Source organism: Anneissia japonica, unplaced genomic scaffold (assembly GCF_011630105.1).
Source record: "Anneissia japonica isolate Jap-2015-1 unplaced genomic scaffold, ASM1163010v1 scaffold493_len2256704_cov171, whole genome shotgun sequence".
Taxonomy (NCBI): Eukaryota; Metazoa; Echinodermata; class Crinoidea; order Comatulida; family Comatulidae; genus Anneissia; species Anneissia japonica.
Genome location: NW_022727062.1, coordinates 1,430,147 through 1,446,297, shown reverse-complemented (window position 1 = coordinate 1,446,297; position 16,151 = coordinate 1,430,147). Strand labels below are relative to the sequence as shown.

Below are 16,151 nucleotides of genomic sequence, written 5' to 3'. Positions count from 1 at the left end.
TATATATGGGCAATTCCACGGTAACGGAATCACAAATCACAACATTATATTTTTGGCTTATTTTCACAAACCCAGAAAATTAGGGCGTGCATTGAATAATAACTATTATAGATGTAAGTAATACATACACCTAACAATATCAAACAGTGGTACTTGGAAAAAAAAAACTAACAATATTTTGAAATTTTGACCAGTTGCATTTCGGTAACGGAATTACACAGAACTTTTCAATTTTAATTTTGATCACGGAATGTAAGATTCTGTCTGAATATTATAACAAATTAACATTAGTGACTGGTATTGCAGTCTGGACAAAAGGTGTGGCTAAACTGTTAATGAAAGTTTGCTGCTCATATGTTTATGGTTTAGTTGTATTTGATTATAATGTTAAAAAAAAATCTAACTATCGAAAAAAGAAATGGTAATAATCTTTATAGTGTACTTGAGTACTTGGTTAACTGTATTTGTATGGTTTTGTTTTGTAACGGAATTACACGACAATATTGGAGTTACATGTCCGATAGAACATGGACGTGGATTAAAATATCAAACTATCCAAAGACAATGTGTTGATAGTATTTAGTGTACTGTACTTTATAGAACTACATCATATGATTCTAAGCTAATTTAACTACAGTACAGTAGGCATAAATATTATGTTTCTCCCGCACCTACTGTTCCCACAATAATCCGAAAACGTTATTCTAGAATGCATATCCATCTTTGGTTCACATAGCTCGGTACTATGCAAGATCTATCCACTATGAATGTCATCAATTGGCCACAAATTAACAAAATTCAATTATTTTAACAAACTTTAGGGTAAAATTGTCATTGTGACTTTCAAGAACCCGACCAACAAATGTGTTGGCATTCTTCTGGCAAAAGTACTTAACAACCACCTGCTTCAGGTCGGATCTATAGACAATTTATTATCACTTTCGACTGTAGGCCTATAACATTACTTGTACCATCATGAGCTTGATTACTATCTTCAACTTCATCAATATCACTATCTCCAGCTAGCATCATCACTGACATCTGCATCATCACAATCATCACTAAATTCAGCTTATCACTATCTGCTAAGGTCATTTGCTGTCACTTTGTCATTTTAATAGGCTCCATTGGACATAAGTATCAATCTGAATCAATGCTATGGAGAAATATGGACAGTATATTTTGTAATAGTGAAGTTCTATTAACTGTATTCATGACCTAATGTAATTCCGTAACCATGTAATTCCGTTACCAAATGCAATTCCGTTACCAAATTTTCTACAAAACTAGCAAAGATCAAAGAAATCTGTTGGTGTATGCCTACTAAGAGAATATAAAGTGACTTGAGTTTATGGACATTTGTTTGCTCACAGAAAAACATTAATCCCTTTTTTGGTAACGGAATTTGTCTCTACAAAACATGTTTTGTATACGGTGTGATATTACCCAATATGCCAACTTGCTGTGAAAATTTTAAGATGCCACGTCGGAGTCTATCACAATATTTGAGTTCTATGGACCATTATGTCAAAATATTCAGAATAATTCAGGAAGGGTTGAGTTGGATAATATTTTTTTTTAAATTCTGAATCATATGCTCAAATATACCGGTGGATTTTGAGACTAAAATTTCAATTCGAACCAATTTCTACATATGTTTCTGCTCTGAAACTGAAACCCAAGTTTAGATACAAGTGGATTAAATTTTTGGTTGTTTTGGCCTTCCAATGTAGATATGAAATCTTAACAAATTTTCAGTTACATGGACTGCTAAATGCATGTACTGTACCAACGTAAGAAATTGGACACGGTTGCCAACAAGTAAATACCCCAATGCAGAAAGTTCTTTCAAACCAACGTGTTCTCTAGGATTAAGATTTAAAGAATAAGCTTCATTATCATATTTTGAGTGGTTTGCATTTCATGTTTGAGTTTTGCGTTAACGTCAACGTAGATTGAAGGAGCAGCATAGTAAAGCTGAATTTAAGCTATATAATAATTTCTATATTGCTTGTCAACATAACTTGCCTGCCTATATCTTACCTTATTTTATCTTATCTAAAAATAATATTTTCAATAAAAATTACTGGTACTGTATTCTCAGTGTAAAATATAAAAATTGCATATTTAAAATTTAAAATAGTGTTAATTATACAGTATAGGCCTATATACTGTAAATCGCGTTGTAAATCACAGACCCTTATATGCAGCTCGTTACAATTAAAGAACAATTTATTCTTTACAATTACAAACCGATTGTTAAAAAAATAAAATAAAAAATAACACCAAAAAAAGAAATTAATCATTTTCCCAAGGCCTTCCTAATATGTCTATACCACTTTCCCTTATAGCGGAAATCTAGACGTACATTTGCTGTGGAAGAGAGGACACCTTTTTTTATTTGCTTTTTGCAAATGTTTTGGACTATTTATCTGTTGTTCTTTTGAAATCTCCACAATTGCCTGTCTTAAAACGCTTCCACAGAGAGCCCTTGCCGTGGCATCAACACCATGAACCAAGTCTTCATCAATTGAAATCACTTGTACTGATTTGTCTTCCTTAGAATCAGTACAATCCACGATACCCCCGTGGGCGAGTTGGCTGTCACTGTAGTACAAGTTGTGTTCATTTTTTGCAGCTTCAGTCTGTATTTGCTCGATTTGTTCAGCGTTCGTCTGCGCACGGTGAAGACACTTGTTCACAATTCGTCGAGCGTCTGTACGTATTTTCAACAGGTCGATGTAACTTATTCGGTCTTTGACTTCATTGAGTTCGTCTAGAAACCAATCTTTATTATCTGGACTTGGCCGGGGAATATTTTCACTTCGAAATTCCATGGCATTTGCTCAACAAGCCAATACTTTTGCTCTTGATTTAAACTACAACAAAAGCCTTGTATCCACCGCGACTTAAGTAGATAAACAATCAGCCTCGTAGTAACAGTTGTGTCTGTTAGCAGAAAGTAAAAATAAATGCAGATGATGATAGCCTAGCTTATGATACAGTACACTGTTTAGGCACCACATACAATATATTTGATATATAGTAGTTTAGTATAGGCCTGTACACAAAGTTAACATATAGGTCTAACCTACAGATTAGTCTGTAAAATAGCACTTTAAAACAATATATATATATATATATATATATACAATATATAATAATAATATTGTATTCATCATAATACAATATATAGTAACAAGATGTGTATAAGACAGTTGTATATATATATATGTTATATATATATATATATATATATATATATATATATTTATTCATTTATATTTACATAGGCCTATATAGACATTGTCTGTGAAATACAATAATTAATATGACCTAAAATATATACCTAGGCCTAGTACTAGTAGAGTAATATAGTAGTACTAGTAGTAGTATAGTATAGTAGGCCTATATAGACCTAGCCTAGGCCTACCTAGGTCTATCTAGGTTTACGTCTCTGGGCCTAGGTTTACGTTTATGCTAGGCCTGGGCCTAAAGGCAAAAAAAAAAAATAAATAAAAACTAACTAAAAAAAATATTGTAGGTCACTCAAAGTTCTTATAAAAATAATTTTGAATTGAAAGAGAATTAAACTGAATTTGAATTTTGAAATTCGTGTGCGATGAACCAGTGCACGAAGAGCGATCGGATCGTGTTTTGAATGAATTTTATAGACAAAGATACCACAAAAAACTTACAAATGTAGGCGAAACGTACAATTTATACACCTCACTAATCAGGGATTAAAAATACGTCGAATACAACGGAAATTTAAAGGAAATCGAAAAAGAATACGCTCCCCTTTGCACGTAAGGCGCGGGCATTGTGTTACGTTGGTTACACACGCCAACACAATAGAAACGCGTACACATGAATTTGGGTTAAAAAAGGGTAAAAGAAACGAAATCTTGGGATATATAAATATAAAATGTATGGCCATATTATGGTGTAATTATAATGATGTTATCATGACCATATTTAGGCATGTCACATGTTTTTGTCAAATATAATTACATATATCACGTGATGACTATGGGCTTACAACAGCCGAATAGGTGTTGGTCAGATAAAAAAAAATTAGTCATAATGTTGGTTTTAACCAAGAAAGGAAATGAAAACTGAGATCTCTGAGCAGCATCTTACAAACATCTTAGTACATCACAGATAAGTATCCAACTACAATCCATATTGAACAATGTAACAAATCCGTATAATTTCAATAAATTGCGTAAAAAATTCTATCAAAACGAAATTGTATTAATTAAAAATAAAAATAATTTCACGTTGGTAGTAATATCCTCATTATGCTAAAAAATATCTGTATTTGTGACTTTCATTTCAGTCAAAACATTTCCACTTTGTTCAGTATGTAACATTGAAAGATAAAATAAAAATTTACTAAAATGCAGTCCGATACATCCGCCACCGATCGCGTCAAAACGCAGGCCCACCATCGTACCTCTTACTGTTTTAATTGTGAATATCTTTTACTTGTTAACACCCAATCGGTGTGATGTTCTCCCCTGTCGTTCGACGAATTACTAGGTCGTCGGATCAAAAATTAAAAAAATTATAATGTTGCTATCCAAATAACCTTATTTTGATTGCCAATCCCTAATATTGTGGTCTAAAAGCACATTTTAGGCCATAAGCCGCCATAAAAACTCTCCTATTGAACCCTAAATTCCAGGCCGTCACGTCGGACCCCTCGTCGGCAAATTTCTGACAGTATAAAGTACTAGGTAAGTACTCCGGTCGATTTGTTGTACGATGGACTGTTGGTATTAATGCTGCGATAATGCCACCACCGGTAGGTTTCGTCTATACATTTCTGCTCTGCAAACACTTTAAAAAATCCTGTACCGGTACACCAATTTTATTTAGTGGCTGACTTAGTGGGGACAATCTTTGGCAAATCTTCTTGGGTTGGTTTTATTCTGGTTGTGACTGTGTTTCTGAACAAAACTGCGAGTAGAAAGTCGGCGCCGCTTATAATGATTCTTTACTATGTACTTTCATCTACCGGATCTTCGCCATGGTAAATGTTGCGAAGGTCAGATCTGCCCAAATTCCTATACCCTTGTTGCCAAAACATAGGACACATAATCCGATACCTCCTTACCGTGTATACAGTTTCAAAATTACTTCGTCGCAATTCATACCAAATAAATAAATCTGGATCCGCCCCTGGTAATAGTAAACGTAATAAGCCATTGCATGAAAAATGTTGATTGATCAACAAATTTATTAAGTGAAGTTCTGAACAAGCTGTTGTTTGACCCATACTGATAAAGACTAGTCTGAGCAAATTAGTTGTGTGCTTCAAAAATGCACGAAATATCGCAAGAAAAGTCAGTAACAAGTAACCAGGATTATCCTTGTAAAATATGATGTTAAAACACATAGTACCAATGCCGTAGCCAGCTATTGGGACAGTCCAACACAATTTTTCTAATGGGTCCACAAAAAGAATGGGTCCATATTTTTTAAAATGGATCCAAATTATGCAATTTTATGCATAAAATGAATCCACATTTTTAAAAATGGGTCGAATTTCTTATATTCAGCCTAAAATGGGTAAAATTTTAAGAAAATGGGTACAGATTACAGTATTTGAATTTACGTGTAAAGTGGGTCCACTCTGATATTGTCACACACTGTCTGAAAATCCTGGCTATGACATTGCATAGTACAAAGTAAAACTAATTACTGTAATACGCTTGAAAGTGTTTTATTGACACAAAAACAATATTCGAATGGAAAAAATAATTATAGTTACAAAATGCACTGTTGGCTAAGCGGGTCCAGTTACGGCCCCAAACTTTAAGGTTGGGGTATTGAATCTCATGTCGTGCCTTCCGCTAACTTGTATCCTTGGGCAAGGCACTTTATCTGTGTTTGTTTCTCTTCACCCAGTAATATAAATGGGTTCTTCTTTGTATACCGTTTTCTGTTTCTTTTTTTCTGAGCGCTCGCTCAAATTGTTGCACAATACATTGTATAATGCGCTTTATATTAGATTGGATGGCTTTGAATGTGTTGGCTTTGAATGGTATCACTGTGCTATTTAATGACAACATTAACTGGGTACACTCTCAAGGTATATGGGGAAGGCAAATTGGCAATGTGGTTTCCATTCTGATTGTTGAACTTGTGGTCAGGAGTTCAAACCACAGGATGCCAAATCTCAGCCGGCCATGCTTAGATACCCCAACTTGCAATTTTGACAGGCTGTCAAGTGGTTCAGGCAATGTTTTAGTCCTACCCGTATCCATTTTCATGGCACATAAGTAAAATAGTAGTTAAGTAACCCCTTACCTAGAAGTGGCTTTCGAGCCTTATTTGGGGTAATTTCAGTTAAAAAAAAGTAGAGGTTGCACTTTGTGCTGTTTGCTGATTTATGGATCCATGAAACAACGTTGTAGGTGCTTTGAGACATTCTTGTGTACGTTATTACTCTATTAATTATTATTAGTTTAGTTAACGATATTGTGTTTAACTGTAGGACAGTTTATACCATTTTTGGAGGCTTAAAATGGGGTGGCGCTTTCCATGCCCTTTCCAATGTTCAAGTTCAGAAGTTAATAGTGTCTGTGCCCGCCGCCAAAACTTTGATTTCGGAGGTTTTGCGCACTATACCCGAAAACTCCAAAATCAGAGTTTTTAAAACTTTTAATCAACCCACCAATTTTTTCAAGTTTTCGCGTATAGTACGCAAAACCTCCAAGATCGGAGGCTTGTTTAAAAGTATGACAGCTTTGGTTTTGCGTCTAGTACGCAAAGTTTTGGCGGCGGACGCAGACACTCCTACGAATGGAATTAACTACATACATGCATGTTTTTCTCACATATTCCCATAGTACAGTAGGCCTATCATAGGTCCTATGTCATCGTAAAAAAACGTTTATAAAGAAATGCTTGTTATCATTGTATTTTTTTTAGCAATGCCTCAGCAGATACTTGGATTTCATGGGTATTAATTGATAAATATTTCATCAGACGTGGTCTGATGAAGTACAACAGTGTTAAACTTCTGACAGACATTTAGAAACAAATTTAAAGAGACAATTGAAGAATTGTGTAGAAACAAGATTCATGGAAGCTGTCCCTGACTCCTTGCTATCTGTTCTTTGAGGACCATGATGCTCTGTCTCTGTTCCGAAGGCAGCATGTTGATTTGTTCATTTGAAAGTTGCAGGACCTGCATGATGAGAGCCGCCTAATGGAGATAAAAGATAAAAGAAATTTATATATGATAATCTATAACAAGGAACTATTGGCCAATACCCCTTTTACACTGCAAGCAAAACTCCGGACACAACCCGGGATTTTACAATACCCGGGCTAGAAACTCCCAAGTTGTGGTTAGTGTAAACGACAAAAAATACAACATTCCGAGTTTGATGTGCCAACCGCATTCAGCGTTGGAGTCGCCAGTTTAAACAACACCGAATTCGATTCCGGAGTTAGACCTTACCTGGCGCCTACTGCAGTCGTGGTCAGGTAGGCCTATACTTTGCTAGCGACGGGCTTGTCCAAGACACTTTTCAAATTAAACCTCCTGCGCTCCCGTATACACTTGACAACAAAACTGCTGATTTAATTCGTATAAAATCTGAAGATACATTGCTTCAATAATTACAATAATTGCCGCTTTGTCACGGCGAGGAACTCGAGCGAAGTGATCTTCACCATCGCAACAAAAATTGCGGGTGGTATTTGAAAGCATGTTCGTTGCCGGTGTAAAATAGGAGCAACTCGGGATCAACCCAGACATTTTCGTTTTATGTAAATGGAAATGCATCCAGTCTCCTACGTTCTCTGCATACTTAGAATTGGCCAAATGGCGTTTTACAATCCATGCCATTGCGAGAATTCAACGTTCTTGCATGCGCAGATGACAATCAAAAGCTCCCTAATAGCCGTTCCTTACCTTCTCTTGCTCTTGAGCCGTTGGGTTTGGTTGACCTCTTTGGGGTCCTGGTTGTGGCAATCCACTGGGCATTTGTAGTGGTGACTGTCCGTGGTGTACATTATGCTGAGGTCCTCCTGGATGGTGTCCACCTCCTTGACCCTGCAAAAAAAAATTGATTACATTGATTCAGTTACCGTAAAACCTCGAATAGAAGTCCAATGGGCTTAATCTCCAGAAGAAGCCGATCTCGAACTGAAGCCGCCCTATTTTCACTTTTAGCCTTGAAAAGAAGCACATAGGCTTCTTTTCAAGATAGCATGGACTGTTTTTTCGACACATGAATTTCAAAGAAACAAAATAAATTAGAAATATGCTTGGCTTTCACAGTAGTTAATGTGATTTATTGCGGGATACTCTCCATGATATTACAGTGGCCCTATTTATTGTTTTATAGTAGTAATTCTGAAAATTTACAGCATTCCTTTCGAGAAGCCCCTTCTTTTATACTTTGCAAACGTAGCCTCGGAAAAAGCCTGTCCCAAAGAGAAGCCCATCTCGATAAAGAAGCCTGTCCAAAGTTTTTTGAAAAAAGACCACCATGATGAGTATAGCACCTCCGGATGGCTGGTAATTGCACTCTCATACAATTTGAATATCATTTTCTTTTTTCTACATTTTTTTTAAATTTGGAAAAATTTAGGGGGAATGATGGCTGGGCTCCTTGACCTGCCAGTGGTAGATCTAGGAATTCAAACTAGAGGGGGAAAGGGAAGGACTTTCACAGATTGAGGGTCTGTAACACCTTAGCCCCACCAAGAAAATTTATGATTATGGCACCTCTAGATGTCTGGAGATGTAACTCTTAAGACTTCAATTTCAATATAAATTTCTTTTCTATTCTTTAAATGTTTTGACAAACTTAGGGGGTGAAGAGAGCATGGATAGTAAGGAAAATGTCATCACTGCATTCCTTCATCGCTGCTGCTGTGGATGGACGTTGGTTAGAGGATCCAGAGCTTCACTGACAATCGCACAATAATCTCAGATAAATTTGTATAGACAACCAATAATTTTTTTTGTATTGTTTTTATACTTACTCTGAAATTCACCATGGCAAACTGTGCGAAGGTCTAAATCCGCACAAGAAAAACAAGAAAAGGTGAACAAGGTGATTCAGTTAGCTGAATAAAGCTGTTGGAATGACAGTGAAAGCTACACTAAAAGCATATATCTAAGTTTAAGGTAAATATAAACAAAAAATACATTTAAGCCAAAATTTTAAAATGTTAAATGTAAGAAAGTGTATGAAGTATAGATCTCTAGAGTGTTTTGACGGAATAAGCTGGTGTTATAATTGGTACATACCCCAGACGGTCCGATTGAATGGGCCCCCATTTGCCGGTTGAAATCATGCGGTGCTCTTGGGTCATGAACACGCGACTCAGGAGCTCTATCGAACCCTCTATCAAATCCCGGACCACGCCGATCCATAGGTAATCCTCGGTTGTCTGTTGACCCATGATGGTCGATTGGTCTGTCAGATCCTCTAGGCCCCATGCCACGGGCCTCCATGCCTCTCGGCTCCATGCCTCTCGGCTCCATGCCTCTCGGCTCCATGCCACGGGGTTCCATTCCTCTGGGTTCTATGCCTCGGGGCTCCATGTCCCTCGGCTCCATGCCTCGATCCATCATTCCTAGTGGAAAGTCAAATTTCATGAAATGTTGCAATTACTAAATGAACATTAAATTCTTCTCTTCTGCAAATTTAAAAAAGTATCTTTCATCATATTTTTAGATGGTGACCTAACCATCTTACCATTGGTGGTCAGCTGATATTTAGGACCGTCTTAACATCATGCATTATAAACTACTGTAGGTTTCAATAATATGAGGTACAGAGACTGGAATACATCACATAAGTTGCAACAAGCCAAACTAGTCACTCGTTGCAGATCATGTTTCTCAAATAATGGCCAAAACATGGTGGACTTTCTTGAAATTTATTTTATTGTACTAAACTAACCTTCATATATCTATACATGGTCCCTGGTTCAATTCCCATCGCTGTCTCTCCTTGTATTTCAGCTGGAGGGCTCAAATACAAGTTATAATAGTGCACCGTCTTTCAGATGAGACATTTAAGCCGTTGGTCCTGTGTGCATTTATGGCCCATGTGCATGTTAAAGAACACAGTACACCCTTCGCAAAAGAGTAGGGGATTGTCTCCCGGTGTACTATCCAATCACCACCAGAAGGACCCCACTGGAAATAAGTCTTCTTCTAGACTTTCATGGGCTATCCTTGGTGTTTACACCGAATAAATCCAATCTAATCCAGTCGGGCCAAGCTAGATTATTAACCCTATCAATTGAAATATAAATCAGACGGCAAGTATGACATCATTACCTCCTCTGTCCGGTGCTCTTTCTTGTGCAGGAGGACCTCTTGGGCCATCTCCAAGTAAGCCTCCTCTCAGTAACTGTTGCTGGCTTGGCATTTGGTTTGGAATGGTCATTGGGGGACCAGGCATTGGTGCACCAGGCATCGGTACATTTAATCTTGGTATGCCATGGGGACCACCAAGTGAAACGGGACCACCTGTTTAGCAGGGTAAAAAGAAAAACTGTTTAATAATTGATACCATTCATCATCATTCGGACATTCAAACATTAGAATACTGTATACCATAATTCTTAACTTCCCCTCTAGCCTATTATTTTAGGAAGACAGTTCAGCTGCATTAAATTGTTAAAATTATACCCTGGTCTTATGCTCAAATAAAGGCTAGTGTCTGAAATGAATCCTGAACTAGGGGATGGGCCTACACTCGAACACAAACTTATACTCGGTAAAATACAGAAGATAGAAAATAGGTTCCAGCAGGAGTGAGAGCCTCATGGCAGCCACCCCTAGTAACCTGTTCATTCCTGTAGTGCACTCTTTTTTCAGATGTTTATGTCGCCAGTTTCTTCTTGTTAGATAGGTATTTATTTTACTTTTGCAGCATCACAGGCGCTGATGTCGCCTACAGTCATCCTAGTATAGCCAAAATTGGCTTTTTTAGGATTATCCTGTCAAGTATCAAGATGCGAGTGTGTACTGCCTACTTTAAAATTATAGTAATCTATTGATGTTACATTAGTTTAGCTATTTTCACAAGAGGGGTTACATTCGTGCTTAAACTCCTGTGTTCGAAGTGGTATCACTAAAACTTATAAACTATTAGCATCCTTACTGGAACATTGTGAGAGTGGTGGTGCTATATATGCGACCGTGCACACCCTTCAAGCATCCAAAGTAAACCATATTACAGTGTCAAGTTAACATAATCTTTCAATTTGTTAGCATAGAGTCTACTACCCCCGCAAGAGGGCGGCAGACAGAAATACCTGTCCTACCTCGTGGTGGATTCCCAGCGGGGATTGGTGCGGCGGGCTGCAAAGGTGGAGTTGGGTCATTCTGTTTATGAAGCAAGGTCTGCCGAAAAAACACAAGTTAATGTTTATATGAAACACAGCTAAAACTTACAGTTCATGTTTGAACAAAATTCTTTAGATATTTTCTTTACAAATAAAAAAAAATGTGAGTGAATTTATTTTTATTTTTTGCCAGATGCCCTACAAATTAGTTTAAAGTTGCTGTCTGATGTAGGATATTGCCATTCTAGGCCTCTGTGGGTTATTTTTATTCCATATGAGTATTTAATAAAAAAAATAAATTAAAAAAAAAACTTTTTCCACCCGCCCCTAATTGTAATTTAAAAAAAAAAGAAGGGCAAACAAAAAATTTGTTTTATTTGGCCTCATCATCTTCATTACTATACGGAACATCATCATCATCATTATCAATCATAAAATTTAACATTCAATTTACATTATAGGTTTTGCAACAGATTTTAGGCTTGAGGATATTTTGATAGAAAAACATGGTATTGGTTAAAATGACTTTATGGGATATAATAAACACAAACCATAGCTATCTCGGGATTGACAATCCTCATCACCACTTGGGCCTGCAGAAGAGCGTAGGCTAGCTGCGGATTCTGTAGCAACATATTACGTGCTTCAACCGGATTATTTTGAATCACCGTCTATAACAATAAAGGCAGATGATTAACAGAATTTAACTTTTTTTAATTCAACATTTAAAAAAGCAACAGTGAACAATTTGGTTTAACTACTGCAGTATTAAATTATATGTTGTACAACTGATTTTTTTTACAACACATATTTGAGGAAAAACTTGTCAGCTTTTAATGACATACAGATTTTTGAATACAGTTGAACTTACCGAAGTCAAACCAAAATGCCACACAAAAAATTGTTTGACTTAGATAAAATATGACTTACACGTCAGTTTGGCATGAAAATTACATAAGTAAGGCATGGTCGACTTAGGTAAGTTTAACTGTATTATATAAACTGGGGGGTTTAACTGTTTTTTATAAACTGGGGGAAAAATGTGGAAAAAAGTTGGGTTACATCAGTTTTCCCCCCTGCTTTTTAAATATTAAAAAATCTGTACAAAACTGGAAATTAAATATATTGTTATGTGACGTGTTCTCACAACACCCAAAGTGGCAAGTTATCATTTGGAGTTTTTTACAATTTTTATAAAATGTGACAAAGACAAACCAAACCAGTCACTCGTCGCAATTCATGTTTCAGAGATAATGGCCAAAACAAGCTGGAACATCAAAATTGTTGAAATCCATTTTATTGCACTAAACTAACCTTCATGTATTTATACATCATGCCATGCTGTTATTTCCCCCATTTTCAATGTTAAAACAACAATTTGTAACGATTTGGTGATGGTCTCTGCCTGAGAAATGCCAGAAATCATAAACTTTGAAGGCTGATTTCTCGAGTATTGTTCTACAGCTCAATTTTTAAATGCTTGTAATTTCATGAGAAAATGTCGGATTTAAATGATTCTTTTACCATTTTCATTTCATTGTTTTACCTTGTATTAATAAATGAAAATAGATTTTTGCGACCAGTGACTGGTTTGGCTGGTCTTTGCCGAAAATATGCATTTTGTTTTGGTGGGTTGCTAAAGCATTTTGTGACTGGTCACTGTGCGTGCAGTCACGTGCAAAGTGTGTAAATATTTGCCAATACACTGAAAGTGGCTACATTAATTATACAGTAGAACATATCCTTTTTATAAATAAGAACAATCATGCTTTGATATTTCGTCACTTTGTCCAGGTTTCAAAATATGTCGCATATACGCATACATAAGGCCTAAAAAAAAATAGTTTGTTTGCTGTCACATTGTAAATATTTAAGTGAAGGGGCAGGCGGAAGAAAGATTACAAAAACGGTCTGTATAGGTTTGTAGAAGATGAAGGGTGGGATAAAAAATTTTTTTTTTTTAAATGTAGAAACTGAATATATGTACACTATAGGTCTCCTTGCAATTTGGGGCTAATTTGTTTGTGGTTTGAGATTGGAAGAAGGATCTTTAATTGGAGAAAGCCGGATGATGGCAAAAACAAGTTGGTTTTTTTTAGGCCTAATGATAGATTTGAAGCCTGGAAAAGTTTACACTGCTGTCTCTGATTGTTTTTTTCACCAATCTCCAGTTTTTAAACTTAAAACAAAAAGCATGTCACAGTTTGGTGCCTTTACACCTGAATTGTGTGTTTAAAGTTTTAAAGGACTGTACCTTCATCTGTTTCATTAACTCAAACATCTGTTCAGGCGGAAGACTTTCAACTGCTTTAGAGATGGCCTCAGGTGCCTCTGCCGGTGTGACTGCCTCTCCAAACGGTGACTGAAATCAGAAAAACAAATTAAGATGGTTTATCAACCTAAAATCACATATGAACAAGCTAATTTTGTACCTTGAGAAGCACCTACTCACATGCATGAAAAATACATGTAGTATACTCGCCAAATCAAAACCCCAATAATTCCGAGACGATTTTTCTAAGAACCAAATAGCAATCTTCAATCTTTTAACACAGACCTAACCAAATTCAAGACCGAAACTCAAGACCATTTTGAATGTTCAGGTCCCAAAGGTCGTTCACTTAATTTATTTGACACAAAGGTCCTGGGACTTCTGAAGAAGCATTGCTTCCATAACTCAGTGAGCCAGAAGTCCCAATGAATTGTCTAGAATTGGAGGGCAAACTGCAGTGTACCACATAAGCTTTGAAAAACCTAATTATAATAAATAACCAAATAAACATTGTACTGCATTTTAAAGATGGTATAATAGTACTGCCTGAAATTATTACACCAAACATTGGAAAACTACGGAAAACATACTCACCTACCTACGCAAATACTTTAATAATAACAAATGATAATTATGATAACGTTGGAAAAATAAAATTGCAACGTGATACTCATCTCAAATGTATATTATTATTGCTTCACATTTGACAACTGCATTTTGTATATTGCATGTAAACAGTATAATCACCGTCTTCATCTTTAAACCGAACAACGAAACCACTTACTCATGGATGGAGTGAAGCAAAATAGATTAAGCAACTGTCTCCCGAATGCAAAAAAAAAAAAAAAGTGCTCCAAACACCCCGAACCTTGAAGAGCAAGAATAAATAACATTTTCGCACTCGTAACCTCCGCGTTTTGTTTAACATATAAAGTGTTGCAAAGCATTCGTCAAAGAAAAACGGCAGGAACATGAACCCTAAAGCTGGGTCACACGGTAAAGCGACTTTTAGATGACAAATGTATCTTCGCTCTGTGTTAGTGCTTGATTTTGCTGCATCATGTCATCTGGCGATGGTTGGTGACAATCCGGGTACATATTACTGTAACGCATTTCTCGCTACTTTTTTCTTTGAATCGTCCATACATAATTCAGTAAAACGATGCTGTGAGTTTTGCGTTATTCTCCTACCTTCACCCTTTCCTACCTTTTACTTACAAAACTGTTTCTCTGTTCTTTGAATCTCATACTTTAACTCTGCTGCTCATTATATTTTCACCTTGCCATTTTGTTTACTTGTAACTGGCACTTAAAGACCTTGTTAATTTGTTAACACAAAGCCTCGTCTGAAAGGTGCATACACAAAGAGTTAATCGTTGAATAGAGGTAACCTCAGTTTAAAGCGCGGACCAGCGAACGGTCGCTCTTGTTCACTTGTGCTTAACTTGTATAAATTATATTACTTTGTAATACTGTATTATTATATAAAAAAAAAATCTAACCTCTGGTAAAACAGTTACAGTTCCAGTATCTGAAATAAACAAAACATGTTCATTATTACATAGTAATAAATCATTTCAACTATATACAATTTTAAGGAATCAAATTTTGAGAACTAAAATTTCTGAAGTTCATACAGTAAAGCCTTGTTCGCACTGGATTTAAAAAATGGTAACTTTAACCAGGGTAACTTTAACCAAAGTCCAGGGCTCGATTTAGTACTAGCCCGGCGTACAATGTCTAGTAAAAACCGCTCCGGGCTAGCCTATTTACTCCTCATGTTGCCCGGTAGTCTAGTGGAGAATTAGCAAGAAAAACATTTTCTTTAAAAATAAAAAAATTAAAAAAAAGCGGAACTTTCGAGCCAATCCCTGCACAGGAGGTACCGCAGCCCAGACAGTACACTTTAGCTAGCTTTCAGCTCTCCACGTGCGTGAGTGTTTAATTATTAAGATGATCCCCAAGTCATTCACCAACCACTACAGATGGCATGTTATCTTTCTCTCAATAGAAGATGGTTTGATCGTTCAATCTGGTTAATTTAGGTAGTTAGAACATTTAATTTAATGTACTACCTTATATTCATATTATTTTCTCATAATGATATTTTTAAAATGTTCAACTTTTAATAATAAGTACTTAAATGCTATAGGTAGGCTAGCCTAGGCCCTAGGTCTTGCCTAGGCCTAGGTAGCCTAGCCTAGGTAGCTTAAGCAAGATTTATTGCCATTGGGGGTGAGTGACTTGAGACCTAAAGATTTAACAGATGCATTGGTTTGATTGATTTCTGGGCCCTTTGTTAAATATTAGAAAGCCAAAGTTATAACCAGGGAGATGTAAAACATGCTCATCTGTCCCTGTTATAACCAGAGTCATTTTGCAGCATGGTGATTTTTTTATTTATTTATTCAACAATATTTTGAGAGGGTAGCTCAAACAGCAATGCTACAGAAATTATGAAATTGCAAATCAACCTTCAAATTTAATTGTCGCTAATAAATATTTTGAAACAAAATTTTTTCCTGTCTGTGGGCTAGTAAAATAT

At 36.2% G+C, this 16,151-nt stretch overlaps 1 protein-coding gene across 1 annotated transcript in view; it reads right to left on the bottom strand.

Annotated features, from left to right (window-relative positions):
- Nucleotides 1–5,715: 5,715 nt before the first annotated feature.
- Nucleotides 5,716–16,151, bottom strand: part of LOC117113442 (cleavage stimulation factor subunit 2-like) — a 14,052-nt gene continuing 3,616 nt past the window's right edge. The window contains exons 3-10 of the mRNA XM_033256776.1: nt 15,109–15,137; nt 13,589–13,696; nt 11,886–12,005; nt 11,314–11,392; nt 10,322–10,513; nt 9,281–9,609; nt 7,934–8,074; nt 5,716–7,219 (exon numbers count right to left, since the gene is read on the bottom strand). Of these exons, the coding sequence (XP_033112667.1) occupies nt 7,094–7,219; nt 7,934–8,074; nt 9,281–9,609; nt 10,322–10,513; nt 11,314–11,392; nt 11,886–12,005; nt 13,589–13,696; nt 15,109–15,137 (1,124 nt within the window). The 3' untranslated portion in view covers nt 5,716–7,093. The remainder of the gene's footprint in view (nt 7,220–7,933; nt 8,075–9,280; nt 9,610–10,321; nt 10,514–11,313; nt 11,393–11,885; nt 12,006–13,588; nt 13,697–15,108; nt 15,138–16,151) is intronic.